The 17,580-nt window shown below is 40.7% G+C and overlaps 1 protein-coding gene across 2 annotated transcripts in view; it reads right to left on the bottom strand.

The window, feature by feature from the left end:
- dlc1 (DLC1 Rho GTPase activating protein) overlaps window positions 1–14,289 on the bottom strand; it is an 81,705-nt gene extending 67,416 nt beyond the window's left edge. The window contains exons 1-4 of one of the 2 annotated variants that reach the window (XM_084931391.1): window positions 14,137–14,289; window positions 10,961–12,872; window positions 6,636–6,770; window positions 6,390–6,518 (exon numbers count right to left, since the gene is read on the bottom strand). In XM_084931391.1, the coding sequence (XP_084787517.1) occupies window positions 6,390–6,518; window positions 6,636–6,770; window positions 10,961–12,808 (2,112 nt within the window). In that variant the 5' untranslated portion in view covers window positions 12,809–12,872; window positions 14,137–14,289. Of the gene's footprint in view, window positions 1–6,389; window positions 6,519–6,635; window positions 6,771–10,960; window positions 12,873–13,838 lie in introns of both variants that reach the window. The other variant, XM_084931390.1, reaches the window with a different exon arrangement.
- Window positions 14,290–17,580: the final 3,291 nt, after the last annotated feature.

A 17,580-nucleotide genomic window follows, 5' to 3' on the forward strand; every position in this document is an offset into this window, starting at 1 on the left:
GCCATGACCAGAGCCACTGCTGGCAGCCTTTGACAGACTGAATGGTGACTGGTTTCATAGCTCCCTGACTCATTATGGCCTACTACAGCCTTTAAGCCAATACGTGGGTGGAATGTAGGCAAACATAATTACGCCTGTTGCCCATTGTGTCGACTATTGACCACAGACAGGAGTGGGAGAGAGTGGGTAAGAGTAAATGTAAAGATAAATAAAAGGCAGTGAAAGTAGCAAAATACTCAGACTTTTATCTGCCTGGGACGCGGAGAAGGTGTGGTCTGGATGTAGGATGTTTGGGGACTGCGAGGCTGCCAAACCGGAACATGGAGGAAGGACAGAGCAGAGATCTGCCAGTGACCTTAGCACGCAAACCACAGCACTTCTATTGTCCACCAGACAGATAAAGAGCCATGTTCATACATAACCTACTGACAGGGAGTAGAGTCTTTCCGTCATTCTGAAATAGAAATATCTCTCAATCAATCATCCCTCCCAGAAAAAAACAAAACAATCCCATGAACCCAGATATGGAAACTTTTACTTTCTAAATTCACTGGCAGTGAAACCAGAGGTAAAATTGAATACTGTTACTATGGAGACAGAATACAGATCCAAACATACGGTCAAAGGTCACCGCTCCATGGAATGTTCACCGAAGACGGATGAGAGGTGGTGCCCGCCAGCACCTTCCCTGTCATCATGTGCATGACATGTGAAACACCCCTGTGCTAAATTTAACGGGCAGTTATGCAATTTGTTCAGCAGCTTCTGTGTTACATGCCTTGCTCATGGGAACTGTCGCTGCCCAAGGTGACTGATATGTTGTTTCCGACTGTAACATTTAAAGGAAGGTGGATAAGGGTCAGCAGGCTCCGCCCGCCTCTGTGACTTGGCACATCCTTTGCAGCGGCAGAGCCCTAAAAATAGAGTCGCATAACAAATACTTCTTGCACTGCAGATGGTGCAGTAATGTCACTACAGAGTGCTTATCTACTCTAATTTTGGACAAATAAATACTCATTTTTATGCTAGGATTGTATTAGTTTAAAATTATTACACCTGTTTACTGGTTTAAGATGGTCAAGCATGAATAATTTATACTTTTTACTGTTCTGGTCCTTTATAATGTAAAATGAATGCAAAAAAAAAAAAAAGGTAAAGATGCTCTTGTGACTTTTAGAAAACAGTTGATGAAACCAACTTGTAATGTAATCAGTGCATAATCATCAAACCAAAAAACAAAAATAATCATTATTTACAACCATGAATACAATATACATTCGAATCAGTGTATCCACTAGTCTATAAAGCAAATAAAACCCACCTGTTGCAACACAATAATGCAAGCTAACCAACAGTTCAAGACACCTGCCACACTAAGCAAGTAATATAAACCTGCCAACAAAAACACTCAGAGTAAAGAATAGCAGTTCCAGCATAAGAACAAACACCTGCTGCAGCACAACATCCGCTAAGTGTTCGGCTCACATTCTATGCAAGAATAACAGCCACCTGCTGGAGGCTAACAATACCCACCGGCTAAACTTGCAAGGAGCTAAGAATGCATTCACATGAACCCAATACCTTATCCACAGCAGCAGCAAAGGAATGATACTGTGCATGCCAAGTGAATGTCCACTCATCACAAACCGATACAACCACATATCACCTTTAGCGTGGTTACGTAAAGGTCGGGACAGCATGAGACAGTGCTTCAGTAGATGCGGTGTGTTTACACCCGAGTGTTGCACTGTGTTTATGGAGGTGTCATGGGGATAGTGTCAGCACAAACACCAGACCCATGTTGCATAATCCAGCTGAAGAAATGGAAGGAATGTTAATGCAAAAATGATAAACACTTTACTTTTAGCACATCCTGCACAAACACACACACGCAGAAACACGTGCATGTCAGCGATGAGAGTGTCACTCTTTTTCACCACAGCTTTCTCGATGCTTTGATGTACATGTGGGAATCACAGAGAATTCAGAAAGAATTAGAACTGCAGTTAAACAGTTATTTCAAATCGACTATGCCCATATTTTACTTTCTCAGACGGTCCAGACTGTGCTCTAATTGCTTCAGCTTGGCTCCTCTCTCTCGTAAATTACAAAAGCGTGTATGGTAGCGTTTTACCTTCAGTCGGGCTGCACTCACCCCCCGGTTTGCTAAAGAGATATGTTGTTTGCTCTGTCCTGTGTAAACTTGCAAATACCTTCCTGACTGATGTCAAGAGATGCTCACGGCAACATGTACAAATGTTGGTGAAAAAGCGATGCAGAAAAGGGCGAGAGATTTCCTAATAGGGTTATTTTTTTCCCTTTTAATTTTACAGCAGGCCTATCTGAGATTTTGGTTGTTTCAACATTTTTGTAGTGAGACAATACAAGGCTTGTTTTATGGGTATGACCTGATTGTTTGGATATGTCAATTTACTGTGTATGGGGCAACTAAAGTACAGGTACCTCCTAATTTTATATAATTCAGAGGCTTTTCAATAAATCCTATTATTCTATTATAATGCTTAGATATTGGCGATAGTGTGTCAGAGGGGTGGTAATTAAATTAAACCTGATTACGATTTAGATGCCTTTTGTGATGATGCATTTGTTGTACTATAAGCACTTCTGGCAATTCAGTCAACACATGTACAATCTATAAAAGCTGTCATTAGTACAGAATAAAAGTTAATACTAGGAATTAGGATTAAGTTATTTCCTATTATAACCTGAGATTACACCCACACAAAAGAAAAATAAATCTTAGACAGTTGCCTTGTACTGCCTTTCCTGTAATCTCTATTTAGAGTTGCATGTGTGTTCATGTCTACAGGTAAGTGCCAAGACTGTTGATACTAGAAGGTTGTTTTGCAGTCTGAATTAATATGCAAATATTAGAGCAAACACTGGTTGCATGTCCTGGTAAGGAGTGGAAAAGTAACATCCGCTAAAGTGCAATCTCAAAACTACCAGTTAACCAAAGTTATTATATGTAACTAAAGATAAAATAAAAATTAAAACTATCCATCCATTCTCTTCCACTTATCCTTATTAGGGTCATCGAGAGGCTGGAGCACTATGCTAGCTACAATGGGCCCACCCTGGACGGGTCGCCAGAATATCGCAAGTCTAACACAGAGAGACAGGCAACCACACGCGCTCACATTCACATCTATGGGCAATTTAGAATCATAAATTTACCTACCCATATTAACTTCATGTCTTTGGACTGTGGGAGGAAGCCGAAGTACTCAGAGAGAACCCACGCAAACATGAGGAGAACATGCAAACTCCACACAGAGAGGCCCCGGCCAGGTGGTGGATTCAAACTTGCAGTGAGGTGACATTGCTAACTACCGCGCCTCCGTGCTGCCCCACAGTTAAAACCAGTTTTTACTAAATAAAATAAAAATAAAATGTTAGCCAAAGTTGTTAGCCAAAGAGTAAGCACTTATAATCCTTCGTTTTAAAAAATATCGTAACCAAGATTTACAAAACAGGCTTTATTTTTTATCTACTATGACTCAAAATGTGTCATAAACCCAACAGGAAAGTGTTCCCAAAGGTCAAATCAGAAATCTGTTTATCTATACACTTCTATAATACTTGAAGTCTTTTTGCAGCCACAGCCATCACCATCTGGTGGCCCTGAGATAGAATGCAGGTTTAACCCTTCTTCACTGGCTTCATTTTTCCACCCAGAAGCTTTGTTCATCTTTGATAAAGTCTACAGACCTGACAAATACCAACAACCTGTCAGTCTAAACTGAACTGAAGCATTTAAAATAAATAAAAATAATCAAACAGTCTTGGCCCAGATATCTGCTGGCTATATCAGAACCCCTGTCCTCTCCAGAGGCTAAACCCACCAGAAATAGCCAATAGGTTGCCAGATTGCCTTTCCTGTTTTCTTTTAGGAAAGGCCAGTGAATTTGTATTGTGTAGGTAAAAAGATTAAGTGGGTGTCACAACATTTTATGTCTGAAAGGACCCCTGCAACTATGAACTACTGAGATCCCCTTCACCAAGTCTTCATCTCTTTGGCCTCAATCAATCACTCCACGGGGCCACCACTGTAAAAGGCCTTCTATTAGGCACAGTGAAAGCTGTGTTTACCCAAGCCTAGTGAGTTACCTTGGGTTACTGTAGGAATGGAGGTTGTGGAAACTGCTGGCTACAGACATAATAAATCACACATCACTAAGGATGTTGATATGTACCCTTTAAATGAACCAAGAACTGTTCTTATGTTTTTTGACGGCAGGGAAGATAAACAGCACACAGCAATGTCAACTGTGGCATTGCAACAGATAAATCGTGAAATTAATATATATTTTTTTTTTAAAGTAACTCAGACACTTCTGTAAGGTTACAAAGTTATGCTCTATGTCATTTTAACCAGTTTTGACATAGAAAGGCTTGCTTGAATGTAGGCAATGGCTATGCAAGGCTGACAAAATCATTAAGTGAGCATGCAAGGGTTTTAGACACACGTCTCACTCGAAGCGTGTCCCCCACTGCTCCCTCTTGCCCTGGCTTTTCACCTCCCAGACCCCCCCCCTTTCTGACCCTTTTGATGGGGTGAAGGGATCTAGATCTTTGGAACCAGCTAATTAGAGAGTTTTAACGTCTGCTTTGCTAAGCCCTGAGAGCTGAGGGACATTCCTACAATTGGAAGATTGAGTATGTGTGTCTGTGTGGTCCAGATATTACTAGTGTTGTGGGGACCTAAATCTGTTTACTCAGTAAGATTATGGACCAATTTGGAGTGGAGGTCATAGTTACATCATTCTGGTGGCATAATGTAGAAACAAATAAAGGAAAACCAGTGAAAGCCCCAGAATAGGAAAACATGTCTCATTTTTTGCTGCTGTTCATCAAAAAATATTGAATGTATTTTTCTAGAATAACATGATAGAAGTGGACCTCTGAATGGAGACAGATTGTGACACAGGTCTAGTTTCTGTGCAAGTCTTACCCAGACTAATGCAAACTAAGGTTTTGTTGCACGGCCTATAAATATTAAATGGCATGTATAGAGTCAGAGGAAGAAGTTGTACACTTGGTGTGCGTGTGTGAACTGGGAGCCTAACTGAGTGTCCAACTCAGTGATTCTCAAAGATCAGGTTGCAACACTGTTATCTATAGAGTTACAACCAATCTCCAGCCACTTGATTGGAAAGATAGTAAGTGCACTCAGTTTGGCAACCTTTACTTTTTTTTGCTAAATGTTAAAACCTAGAGCCTTCACGGGTGTTCACCGGATGAAGCAGGTGACCAATATACTGTAAGGCTATTCCAGAGGTCCAGGTTCAAATATACCCGGGGACATTTACTGTGTTTCCCTCCCTCCTCTCTTTCCAAACCTTCCTGTCTTCAGCCCACTATCTCATCATACATCTCAATGGAAGCAAAAAAAAGTCTTCACCCCCAAGCAAAAAGATAACCCAAGACCCTTCCTCTTTGCCAAATACTTGCATTGGGTATTTCTCCACCATGCCATTCTGTTTCACACCTGCAGAGGATGTTAACTGCATCAGGTCTTTATGTCTTGAATTACATGCCTGAGATTGGGATTCTTAGTAGCTGTCTCATCTATTCTAGCACCACTGAGTAACTTAACCACTATACCACTTTAGTCATATGATAGGCATATTTGTGTCCTTGACATTTTACAATGAAACACCCGTGTCAGCTCATGTCTTGCGAAAAAGGCCTCAGGACTAAAATCTGGCAACAGTGGCCCCAGTTTAACCAGTGTTTCGGAAGTTAAGAGTAGTGCCTGATTTGTAGTGTGCTGTTGTGGCTATAGAGGCACAAGCAGGTTATCGACTTATTGAATGGCTGGTTCTCCAACCCCTGGCTCTTCAGTATGCCCAAGTATCATCGGGCAGATCACCAGACTGTAAGCTGATCGAGATCAAGCGGGCGCCTTCTGTGGCAGCTCCATTACAACTGGCATGTGAACGGGTGACTCACATTGTAAAGTGATTAGTTCGAACACTTAAGCTAAACGCGAAGACTATTTCCTCTTACAGTTTTTTTTTTTTGGGCATACTGTGAAAGAAAAAAACTATTTTATGTTAGAAATGTACCTTTTTATATGCAGGATATTCTTTAAATCTCATTAACATTTATTTGATCTTTCACCTTGAAAAATTAGGTGTTTTATTGTCACTGCTTTTTAAGTTAAAATGTTAATGTCAGTTTATTTTTTTGCTATTTTTGTCTATTCTATTTTCTGGCTTTTTAGTCATTTTCAAAAATATTTTCATATTTTAACTGCCCATGTGTTTTAGTCATGTCAGTGACATTTTGCCAGAAAATGTGATCAGTCAGTTGGAATCTGGAACCTTGTTATGATTTCTATATACATTCGGGTGCTGACTTACCCCACTCTTAGGCTTTGCTCCAAGGGCTTGTGGAGATCCTGAAGACAAAGCAGCAGCAGCAGCAACAACAGCAGCATGTGGATGCGTGGGTGGTTGTGACGTTGCTGAAGAGGATCCTAAATCAAACTCCTGCACAAGTAAAAAAACAAACAATATAGTTCACTGAGAACGCCAAACTGCTGCACAGTTTCAAATATAGAAAAAACTGCTGTCACATCCAGCTAGATAACTCAGTTATGCGGGTACCGGGTGATGCCGTCGATGGAAGGTGGCTGTGCTGTCCATGGAGGAAGTAGCACTGAGGGCATTCTCAATTTCCTGATCTAGCTGGTCCAACTTCATCAGCAGCAGCACCATCGAGTCCAAGCGAGCATGCCCACGCTGAGACAGATCAGTGGAGAACAGTCAAACTCACAAAACTATTAAGACCAGCATTAAATGTGCCGAAATCAATTTGTTCCACTTCTCTAAGGAAATTTTTTTCTCCAGTGTCATCTGTGATCTGTGGCCAGATGATCAGGAAGAGAACAGAAATATGAAATATATATGTGAAATGTAATTAGAAATGTGACCGGAAAAGCCAAAAGTCAGTACTATACAGTAAGATCAGAACTATTCACAGAGTCAGTGACTTTGTTTTAAAAGGCTTATAACTTTTAAGCATGACTTCAAGTACAAAATACATCTAATTGTTCCTTTGTTCTTTGTTCCTCTGTGTTCCCCAGCAACCTTCCACTTCAGCCAATTAAAATAGCTGATTTACACATTGTGGCCATTTAATGGCTATCTCTTTTGTTTCGCCTCTGTCATTACTTTAACACTCCACTTATTTGCCCTTTAATCTGCTGTGCTAATTTATCCATCTTAGGGCTGTGATAGCAAGTCTCATACTGACCTCAGGTGGTTTGACTTGTGCAAGACAAGCAGACCGACATGCTACAATCCAGCATTGCATCACACTCCACCTACCACTGTCCTCTGCTAACCTTAAGCTCTATGTTGTTTTCATGCAATTTGAGCAGGAGTAAAACGTGTAATATCCTTTTCTTCACTGCTTAAAGCAGTATGTTTTCATTTCCCTCTGCCTGTCTTATCTTGGCACCGGGTGTGGCTCCCTGTCTGAGCTTTACCTTTGAGAAGAACCCGAGGAAATTTCATGGCTGGCCCATTACCCGCAAACAAACCTTGTTACAATCCCCGCTAACAGATGTTGTTAAACTCTTAATGAGAGTGAGCTCATGGCACACACACAGCCACTGTGACTGTATGCTTATGCAAAGCTACAAAAACAAGTGGATGTGAGGCTGTCTTTCATGCCTGGTTTGTCTCTACATGCAGTACCTTGAAGAGGAATCTTTGGGTTATGCACTTTTTACAGATCATAAATGTGTCTGCTGAAATGGTCAGCATGGCTTAATCATAAATGTGCTAATAGAGTCAGGATACTAAAGGTAGCCTCATCCCTGCGCCTGGCTTCCGGCTCCAACCCTAATAATGTCTTATGACTGCTTCTACATTTATTTTCCAGTTAGTGCCCAATTTGGCTGTCAAAGTCAGATCCTATCGGTTTGCTGAGAGCGCAAATAGACATGCCATGTGTGTCGGGGAAATGCGCTTCACACTGATGCATTCACTGACATTTCTAGCTCGTGGCAGAGTGCAGCGCGCAGCGCTACGGTCCCATCTTCTTGGCAAAGTATCACAATGAAACATTGTACCGTTGTAAAACAATGACATCTTTACGAGGCCTCGCTGAATGAACAAAAGCATCTGGCTCGGGATGGCAAAAACAACCACAAAACGGCAGAGTGAAAAACAAGTGCAAGCGTAAACTTCAGTTGCCTCAGAGGCAACGTTTTTAGGGGCATTCTGGTGGTTTGGGTGTTCTCAGAAGGTTTCTTTTCTGTCTTTCCCATTTTTGAGGTTTCTGTAACATTCCACTTAACTTCCTGTTTTTTTGAGATGGGAGATGTTTCCCACACTGTTTGAACTCTTAGATCCCTCCTTCCCCTTAACTTGCTCTTTTTTCAAGACCCCTCAGTCGCCTGTCTTACAGCCAGTCTGCATCCCATTTCTCAGACCTCTGCATTGAGTGGGCTCTCTTAATTAATACAGACAAAGAGGCCAAAAAGGAAAAGAGAGAGCACTGAGGGTGATGCTGCCAAGTTGTCTGCTGACTGTTAAGCCAGTTTGGCCTTGGGGTCAGGATAAGGCCTTGTTGCTAAAACAAATAAACACAGTAACAAAGCCCAATATCAGCTTAATCTCAAGCATTATGCAAACCAGATGGGTTCGTTTTACAAGCTGAATCTGTAACAAAAACTTGGTCTACTGGGGGATGCAATCATTAGTCAGTACAATATCTTGTCAGAGATCATTCCAGGCTGCTTCTGTCATTATCCACTAAAGAAAATAACATAAGCTCACTAATTCTCTTCATGATATTGAAAACACTCTTCTCCCATTTTTTATGTCCCGTGGGATAAAGCTATAGATTTTTAATTTATATTTTATCAGCATGGTCTTCTATACGGCACATTTCCTGCGCTAAACTGGACACACAAATCACGTTGCTGTCAAAGATGAGGCAAGCCATTACCATATGGTAGATGAATTGTCTTGGCTTCTTCCACTGGCTTAACTGCTCTTTTCAAGTTCCAAAATCCTGCTTTTTTGGTGGGGTATTTAAAGTCATCCTAGGTTTGAAATTAGAGCCAGGGGAAAATGTGGCACTGGTTTTCCATGTCTCCCTGTTGGAGTATGACCTATTGTTTTTGGCAGTTAGTGGACTGACTTCAACATTAGTCATGGCTAAAAGTGGCTCCAAAGTTTCTAAAAAATTTATGTGGAAATAATGCTATGATAATCTTTAGGATTACACAACCCATAGGCTTTTCAGGAACACAGCTATAACCAGAGTGTCAATATATGACACATAAACCACTCAGCACCAGCTGATTTTAGGGTTTCTATTCTAGACTACAAGCCAAATATTTTTTTTTATTGTATGCCTGCATTTTATTCTACTATTAGGAAGGGGTTGTGGTATATTATTAGGGTCATGGCAGCACACATCAATAGATTTATATACAAAACAACAGAATATGACCAAACAATAGCACAATAATCAGCACTATTTTCACATTATGTAAACTATAGCCAACAAGCTATAGTTAACCATACACTACACAGTTGCACATGGACTCCTTTTGCTTAAACAAATAATGAATGAGTTGTAATAACATAACTTATGTCATCACATGAGAAATTATAATTGCTAACAATACGGTATATTCAAAAATAGAACCCAACGATGTATCGGCAAATAGCTGATATTGGCTATTTGCCGATACATCCATTTCAACATTTATAACAGGTGATACATGTAAAAAGTAAAGAAGATTCAGGAGAAATACTCTTCAACCATGTTATGGGTAATAATGCAGCAAACTTTGCCCACCACTCTTAACTTCACTTATGGCAACATGTATCTGGGGACATCACAAACACAACAGCCAGTGGATTAGAGCAGAGTCAAGAGTGAACGAATAATCCACAACTTGTGTGACGGAAAAAATGTCATATTATCTTAGTAGGGACCCATCAATAACTACACACAACAAGTGTTAGGGAAATCTATTTATGCTTTGTATCTCTCAACGAATAAATATCATATACTGGTATGAGCCTTAAAAATCCTATATCAGTGAGTCTCTATCAGGAAATATCTGTGTGGCTCTTTGCAGTTACCTTGGCATTCTTATAAATGGTGTTACTATAAATATTTATACTTCTGATTAATGCAAAATAGGTGAATTAATATGAATATGAAACGTTCCACGAGTTTTTATAATAAAACAAACTCAGATGTGTCACTGTTTACAAGAGTGTGATCAATTTGATCTTGAATGTCACACAAGAATTTAACTTCTCACAATACGTTTCTTGTCCAAACAACATGCCTTCTTAATGGGCCCTGAGTTTAAATTAATGGGCTTCTTACTGTTATTTTAAAAGGACTGAAACTACAGCAACTTATTAGTGAATACAGTTTCGATTGTCTGATTGTTGCTTTGCTTCACTGATCCCAAATCCACGAACTGCTTCTAAGATTTTTGGTATATTTTTTGTACCACATAAGCATGCTGCTAACAGTGTGAAAACAGCACAAGATACAGTATTTGCTAGAGAAAACAGTTTAAGCATTTCACCCTAGAGATTACTTTGAGCTTCCAGCCCCTCTGCGTTCATGGTCTCCATGCCCTTATAGGACCTTGTTTTGCAATGAGCGGTTGAGAAAAAGTACAACATTTCACAGACCCACCCCCCCCCCCCTTCCACACAGCCCCCTCACAGATCTGTAAGCATGTGAGAGTGAAGTCAGTGTTTTCCGAGACACTTGCCAGAGTGTGGGACCAAAATTATGTGTGCCCAGTAAGTGTCTGTTCATTAAAAGCATTCAAGTCGCAGAATTACAAAGACAGAACTTGCAAAACTGATCTAAACTAGTATACATGTAGTAAACTAGTAATTGTACATCCATTCCACTTCTGTATCATATTTATTCTTACCTTTCTCAGCCGCACTTTGAACACGTTGTCTTCTTTCTGATCTGCATGCTCATATGTTCCATCTAAAGCCGAACTGCCGTCTTGTGTATCGTTGTATATAACTGAGCGTACGTCTTCCCTTGACGCCTCCATTGTGGCTCCTGGCTGGTGGTGTTCTCTGTGACCATCTGCCACCTCAGAGGCAGGTGACTCACTGAAGGGAGGACCTGAGGCTCGGTTACCATGGAGTCCCTCGTTGACCTCTGTAGAGCATGGTGGCAGGTTTTGCGTGTGTTGTTCAGCAACCTCGTGTTTATCATCCAAACAGCAGCGCTCAGCAGCTGGATTTGGGGTACTGTTAACATCATTATTCTTTTGAGCATGAAGTAGAGAGCTGTCTTTTGCCTCCACCGGGCTGATCTCTGGTATAGTGTCCAGTTTTGAACAACTATATTCTGTCTGATGAGGAATGGCGAGATCCTCACTAACAGGCACTAAACTTTGGTCAGTATTTCCCAGTGACTGACTTCCAGAACCTTTCACATCCTTATCTGCACACTGTGTCGTGTTTGTCCCAATGGCATCTCCTGCATCTCCAGAATTCATTTGTTTAGATGACACGTTGCTGTCTGCCATTAAAGAGCAACACTGATTTATGACACTAACATCAGATGATTCAATAGGTCTGACGTGTCCTTTTTTCTCGCTGCTTTCTGCTTGTGCACTTTTCTCTCCCTGGGGCCTGCTCTCCGCTAACATTTCAACATTGTGCTGCTCCAACAATGTCTGGTTGGATATTTCCCAACCATGATCCTTATCCAACGGTCCAGCACAGTCTTCATGGTCCCGCTCTTCTCCTACAGTGACTCTTGAGAGACAGCTCAGTCCTGTATTTTCATTTAGAGTTCCTAGGTCACTCAATCCATCTTGCTTGTCAGCAGAACATGCACTCCGGCTCTCAGATATTCCTTTGTCACATTCTCCATCTGCTACTAATGATTCCACAGTTTTGTTGATTAGCGCCAGTGCTTCACCACCCTCCATATTTGCTGAGCTTAGCAGAGCATTCATACCAGGCTGGTCAGAGATGACAGTCTTGCTTTCCTCAACATCTGGGAGGTCGGTTTGAGGTTCCTGTTCGCCAGCAGAGCACCAGTTTACTGTGGCCCCAGTGATTTCAGGAGGTCTGCTGTAACCCTCTCTATGGCTCCCCTTTGTATCCTGATGGTTTGGAACTTTGCCAGGTTGCTCACCAGCACATTCAGACAATGGAGGCACATTGTTGGAAGAGATAGAGACGTATTGTTGGTGAGAGATACGTGCACTTTTAAAGACACTGTCATCGCACATGCTGTGATTCTGGCAACTTTCTGTGCCCAAATCACTTTTATTATCGATAGTCTTATCATCAGTTGCACAAGAAATATTTGCACTAGACATACCACTGTTTGAATTACAAAACTCTCCAAAATTCCCCGGGCTTGCGGTTTGGCGATCCTCTGAGTCAGAGTCAGTCTTTGGGAGTATGCCAGCACCCACCAACTCATAAGACCGATCCACTGACTCCTGCAAATCCTTTCCATTATTTTCCATTAGTTTTAAGTGTTCCGGTTCAGAATCATCATTCATCACAGAAGCTCCCCCTTCACAAGTCTGAGCAGGGTCATCTATAGGCAGCTGGTGGCATCCCTCTGGCATAGAGGAACACCTTGCCCGTCTACCTTGTTTCGAACCCGCAGAAGCCATCCATAGCCCATCGCCTTCGACCCCATGACAGCAGACGAGATCCAGATCATCATAGCTGTACTGTAATCCTGACGGGTGAGTCACATGCTCCTCCCAGCTTCTTTTACGTATGGCAACTGGCATGATGGGCAGCCAATGCTATCCCATAAAGCTGCTTTTGATGCCAGGTTAAATAGAAGGACCAGATCTGGTGCAACAAGAGGAGAAAAGGAGATAAGAAATAGCCAGTGTTGCAAAGTTTTCACTTTGCAGGAGCTGAACGTACAAATAATGCTTCAACTTTCAAGTAAGCAACCCAAGTGTATTAATTTAACCCAGGAAACCGATTTCTTTTGAAGCAGAGTTTTTCCATATTTCAGCTTGGCAACTACAAGTAAACTACTCTGATCTCTAACAATTGTTTAAGTTTTTAAGACGGCGAAAGCTTAAATCGTTGAGATTAATGTAGACATCCCTCCGATTGTTTATCTTATCACAAACTGGAAACTGGAAACAAAGCAGTTTGTCAGATTTGCACCATTTTAACAGTGAAAAAAAAAAAACAGTCTGAAAAAGTGCTGGGTGTTGGTTAACAGTCTTTCTGCACCCATTCACCTACAAAAATAAGAGACTGAAGTAGATTGAAGTAAAACTGGAACAGAATCCAACACTCTCACAGAACCAAGTGCAAGTCTTATCACAGAATTCAAACTAAGATATACTGCATTACACTGCTCTGTGTTTTTTCTTCCTTTTGTGGTTGATTTCAATTTATAGATGTGAAGAAACATAGTGTAAATCATGGAAGATTTACACTACTCCGTAAATCTGCTATGTGTCGAGACAGACAAATAAAATATTTTGATTAAAGAGAACCATTCTGTACTATGTAAATAACACACTTCAAAACAACATAGCATAGCCACCTTAAGTAGTCTGTGACAAAGAATCTGATTTTTTGTATTGAAAGTATTTTAAAAATACTTTCAAATACTTTTTAAAAAGTATTTTAAAAATGGAAGACCTGCTTGAAGAGTTTCTTTTCCCAAATTTTCATTTTAAGTCATAAGGATGACGGTTCTAACTGCCATTTGCACCCTTTGGCACAACCATGTACCTGATTTGGTTATATGTAAAATAAGGGAAAGGTCCAAAAAGCAGTCGCTCCTCTTACTTGCACTCCAACGAACAGCTGACAGCCGAGCTCCACATTCTACAGTGGAGGAACACTGATGTTTACTTCTCATAAATACTCCAGTGATGACACATTGTTTAGCAACATAATCTGAAAGCTTTTGTGGAAATCCAGAAGTGGAATATATAATCCAAACCAAAGATTGCAGATCAATTAGTTCCTGAAATGCAGTTTGCCAAGAGATGTTTCTCAAGCTGACTTTTCATTCATCCATCAAAAGAAATCTGTCCACGTTTGGGAAATTTTACTTCACTCTTTCCAAGCAAGAAGTCCTTACTTTAAGCTTCTACGAGCCTTTTTCATGACTCGAGTCAGTATCTTCGCAGTAAAACTGTTGGACAGGCAGTGAAGCCCCCAGAGGAAGGCAGACAGAAAGTCCATGGACAACTTCCATCTTGATCACATTATGGTTTTTGCTGACGCTGAACGCTCAAGAGTCGAGGTGGTGTAAGAGGGGCTGGGTTTTCTTTTCTCCCAGCCCTCCCTTCTCTCCTCCGCTCTATCCTTTTTTCTCATCAGGTCCCCTCCCCGCTGGTTTTGACAGTGAGTCTGAGTCACATCTCAGGAGCCCCATCCCCCGTCTCACAACTCTCGAAGCACACCATACACTCCACCCTCCTCTACTGTACACTCGCTACTCGCTATTTCAGAAATATTGCTTCTCTTTTCAGGAGACATTTTCTTCATTCTTCTTTAGCTCCCTATTTCACCGAGCTGGGCAGGAGGAGTTGGCTTTGATTAGTAACAGACAGGCTGCTTCGTAAGACTTCGGGCTGCGAGCCAACTGAGATTGCTCTAATGTTTTGGCAGTTATATCTGCAGCAAATTTGTCATCTTGTAACTACAAGTATTCTTAGATAAAAAATACTGGCACTCGTGAAAAAAATACAAGGCAAGATATCTTTATAGTTAATCTGGTTGGGGGGAGGTATTTAAAAATACACTAAAATGGTAAATCATATTTCAGCATTAAAACATACTTTATAATAATGGAGACGGCTTTAAAAGTGCTACAAACCTGACAATTTTCTTTTCAAGGAGATTAAGTGGGAAGAAAAAAAAATATTTAGGACCAAAATACCAGCAATTCATTTCCTAATATAGTAATTTCTCTGTGAAGCACTTTGCAGAAAGAAAGGGCAAAGCTGGCAATGACTGCTCTTCATATCACAAAGACCAACTGACATAATTTGTTTTTAAACCCATAGTGAAATTAGGATCATAGCACAAGCTGAATATTTCATTTGGAAAGCCCGGACCAGTTGAAAACCTCAAAATGTAAGTAATCTCCTAATTTCACTAAAAATTCAGCTATGATCAGATTTATAATGAGTGTTTTTTGTGTTGGTTTTTTTTTTGTTTGTTTCAGTTGGATCAGCTGCATACCAACAGGGACAGTCCAAGCACAAGAGAAAACTGGAATGAAGCCCCCTCCAACTATCTCTCTAACCCCAGCCTCTAACCTCTGGGTCATCCAGATGTGAGTTGAAGCTTTGGATGAGTCTTTTCTTAGGGGCTGCACTGGGAAACTGTGCACTACCATAAATGTTGCCTCTCCGGGGACACAGATGGTCGAACTCAAGGGCAAGCCATCCAAGTACAACAAGACTCTGCTGTTGCATGTCACATGGTGCACTCTGCACTCTTACACCAAGTGCCATGTAATGAAATGCAGATTTTTTTTCGGTTACAGAAGCTTCCATGTGGATACGGTTGGTGATTGAAGTGCGGAGCCCGACACAGAGCATGACTCAGGCTATCCACTCATTATCTCCTGCGGACGCCCAATACTGCTCTATAATTTAAAAGGCTATGCCTTCCCCTGCCAATCACACCATCTTGCCCGTCCTCAGGGCAACTGGTGTACGTCACAATCTGATACACCAGTGATACTGTGAAAAAACATATTTAGGCAACAACATGTGCAAGAGAAGATGCCCATGAGCAATGTTTCTGTGTGTGCAGTTGTGTGTGAACTGGAAGAGCAGCGAAGCACTAAATGTGGGAGGTTAAAGCAAAATGTAGCGTTGATGTGAGTACAGATCTACAACTACTGTGGAAGTTCAGGGAGGGACTAAATACAAGAATGTGAACATACCAACCATGACGTAACAATATGTATGCTGACCTTCAGCTAGGAAACTGTTAGGAATGTTCTCCATTCATGTAGACAAAGCTTGCCAGCATGCCACCAATTAATATTTAACACTGAACACAAAATACAAGTAGGCAGATTTAAATGATGTACTTTGCAAAACATACATGAAAATACAGTATATAAAAACTGTGTTTTCTACATTTCTAACACGCTTAAAAGCCAATATTTGGTATGACGACCTTTATTCTTCAACACAGTCTAAATTTTTTAGGCAGGCTTTCTTCTAAATTCTTTAAGAAGTCTTCAGGAGTAATTCTACAGGATTCTGTGAAAGACATTCAAAGCTCTTCTTTGGCTTTTGGCTGCTGTTTGTTCTCTTCCCTATCAAGATGATCCCGTACTTCTTCAATAAATTCTGGGCTCTAGTCAGGCCTGATAATGTCCTTCTATCCAGATATGCTTTTACTGCATTGGCAGTGTGTTTGGGATCATTAAATGAAGCCATTGCCAATCAGAAGCTTTCTAGATAATATTGCAGGTGGATCAAAATCTGACAGTGCTTTACTGCATTCACAATTCCATCAAGAACTGTATTCATTTGCTGAAATACAGCCCCAGTACATGACAGAGCCTCCACTGTGTTTTACACTCAGGCACCCACTGCTGACAGTCTCTCCTGACCAGCTACATATATATTGACGAGAATTTGAAAAAACAAAAATTGATTAATCACTCCATAAGACCTGTTCCCACTGATTTTCAGTCCAGTTCTTATGTGATTTAGCATACCCCAGTCTTTTCTCCCTGTTTGTCTTCCTTAAGAATGGCTTCCTGACATCCAACCTTCCACTGAGACCATTTCTGATGAAGTTTTGGCAAACAGTAGATGAGTCAGCTGAAGGGCCAGATGCATCTCTCATGTCCCATGTCTGGTCTTTGCTGGAGTTTTTCCAGTGACTTTTAGATGCTGTTCATCTGCTGCAGACATTTTTGTTTCTTTTTAGGTCTCCCTCTCGTTGTTTTGTCCTCTATCTGTCCAGTGTCCTCAATTTTTTAAAGACATGTTGCACAGCATGCAGAGATATGCCAAGTTTTCAGCTAACAGCTCTTTGGGAATCTCTTTATTGGTGCAGATATACTATACTATACTATACTATTCTATTTTATGCATGTCAAACTGTTATCTTTGGCAAAATATGCATTTTTGGAACAGGCTGCTTTTAACAAACTGCCTAAACATACAATTGGTTCAAAAATTGCTTCTTTGCTAAGTTTTCAGTTATGTGTAGAGTTACCTATGGATAGGTTTCACTACCTACTGGCAACCACGTGAAACTCACAAATCCCATCTTTCTAACAGTATATGTTTTCATTGTTACAGGTTTGAAGCACTCTGAAATTGGATGATTCTTTTTTGTATCATTGTGTAAATATTTGGTCATAAATCACAAAGCCAGTTTAGCATTCAACTACATAAATAGAGACAAGATTATGACACAAATTTATGACAATACCAGGACAGATCATTTGTTTTTAACTGATCTTTAGCAGGGAGCACAAAAAGGATATGAGATATTTCAGGGTTTTTTAATTGGACTTTCTTCATTGATATGGGCACAGCGG

The sequence above is a fragment of the Perissodus microlepis genome, chromosome 6, assembly GCF_051167445.1.
Source record: "Perissodus microlepis isolate ML-2025 ecotype Zambia chromosome 6, ASM5116744v1, whole genome shotgun sequence".
NCBI classification, from domain to species: Eukaryota; Metazoa; Chordata; class Actinopteri; order Cichliformes; family Cichlidae; genus Perissodus; species Perissodus microlepis.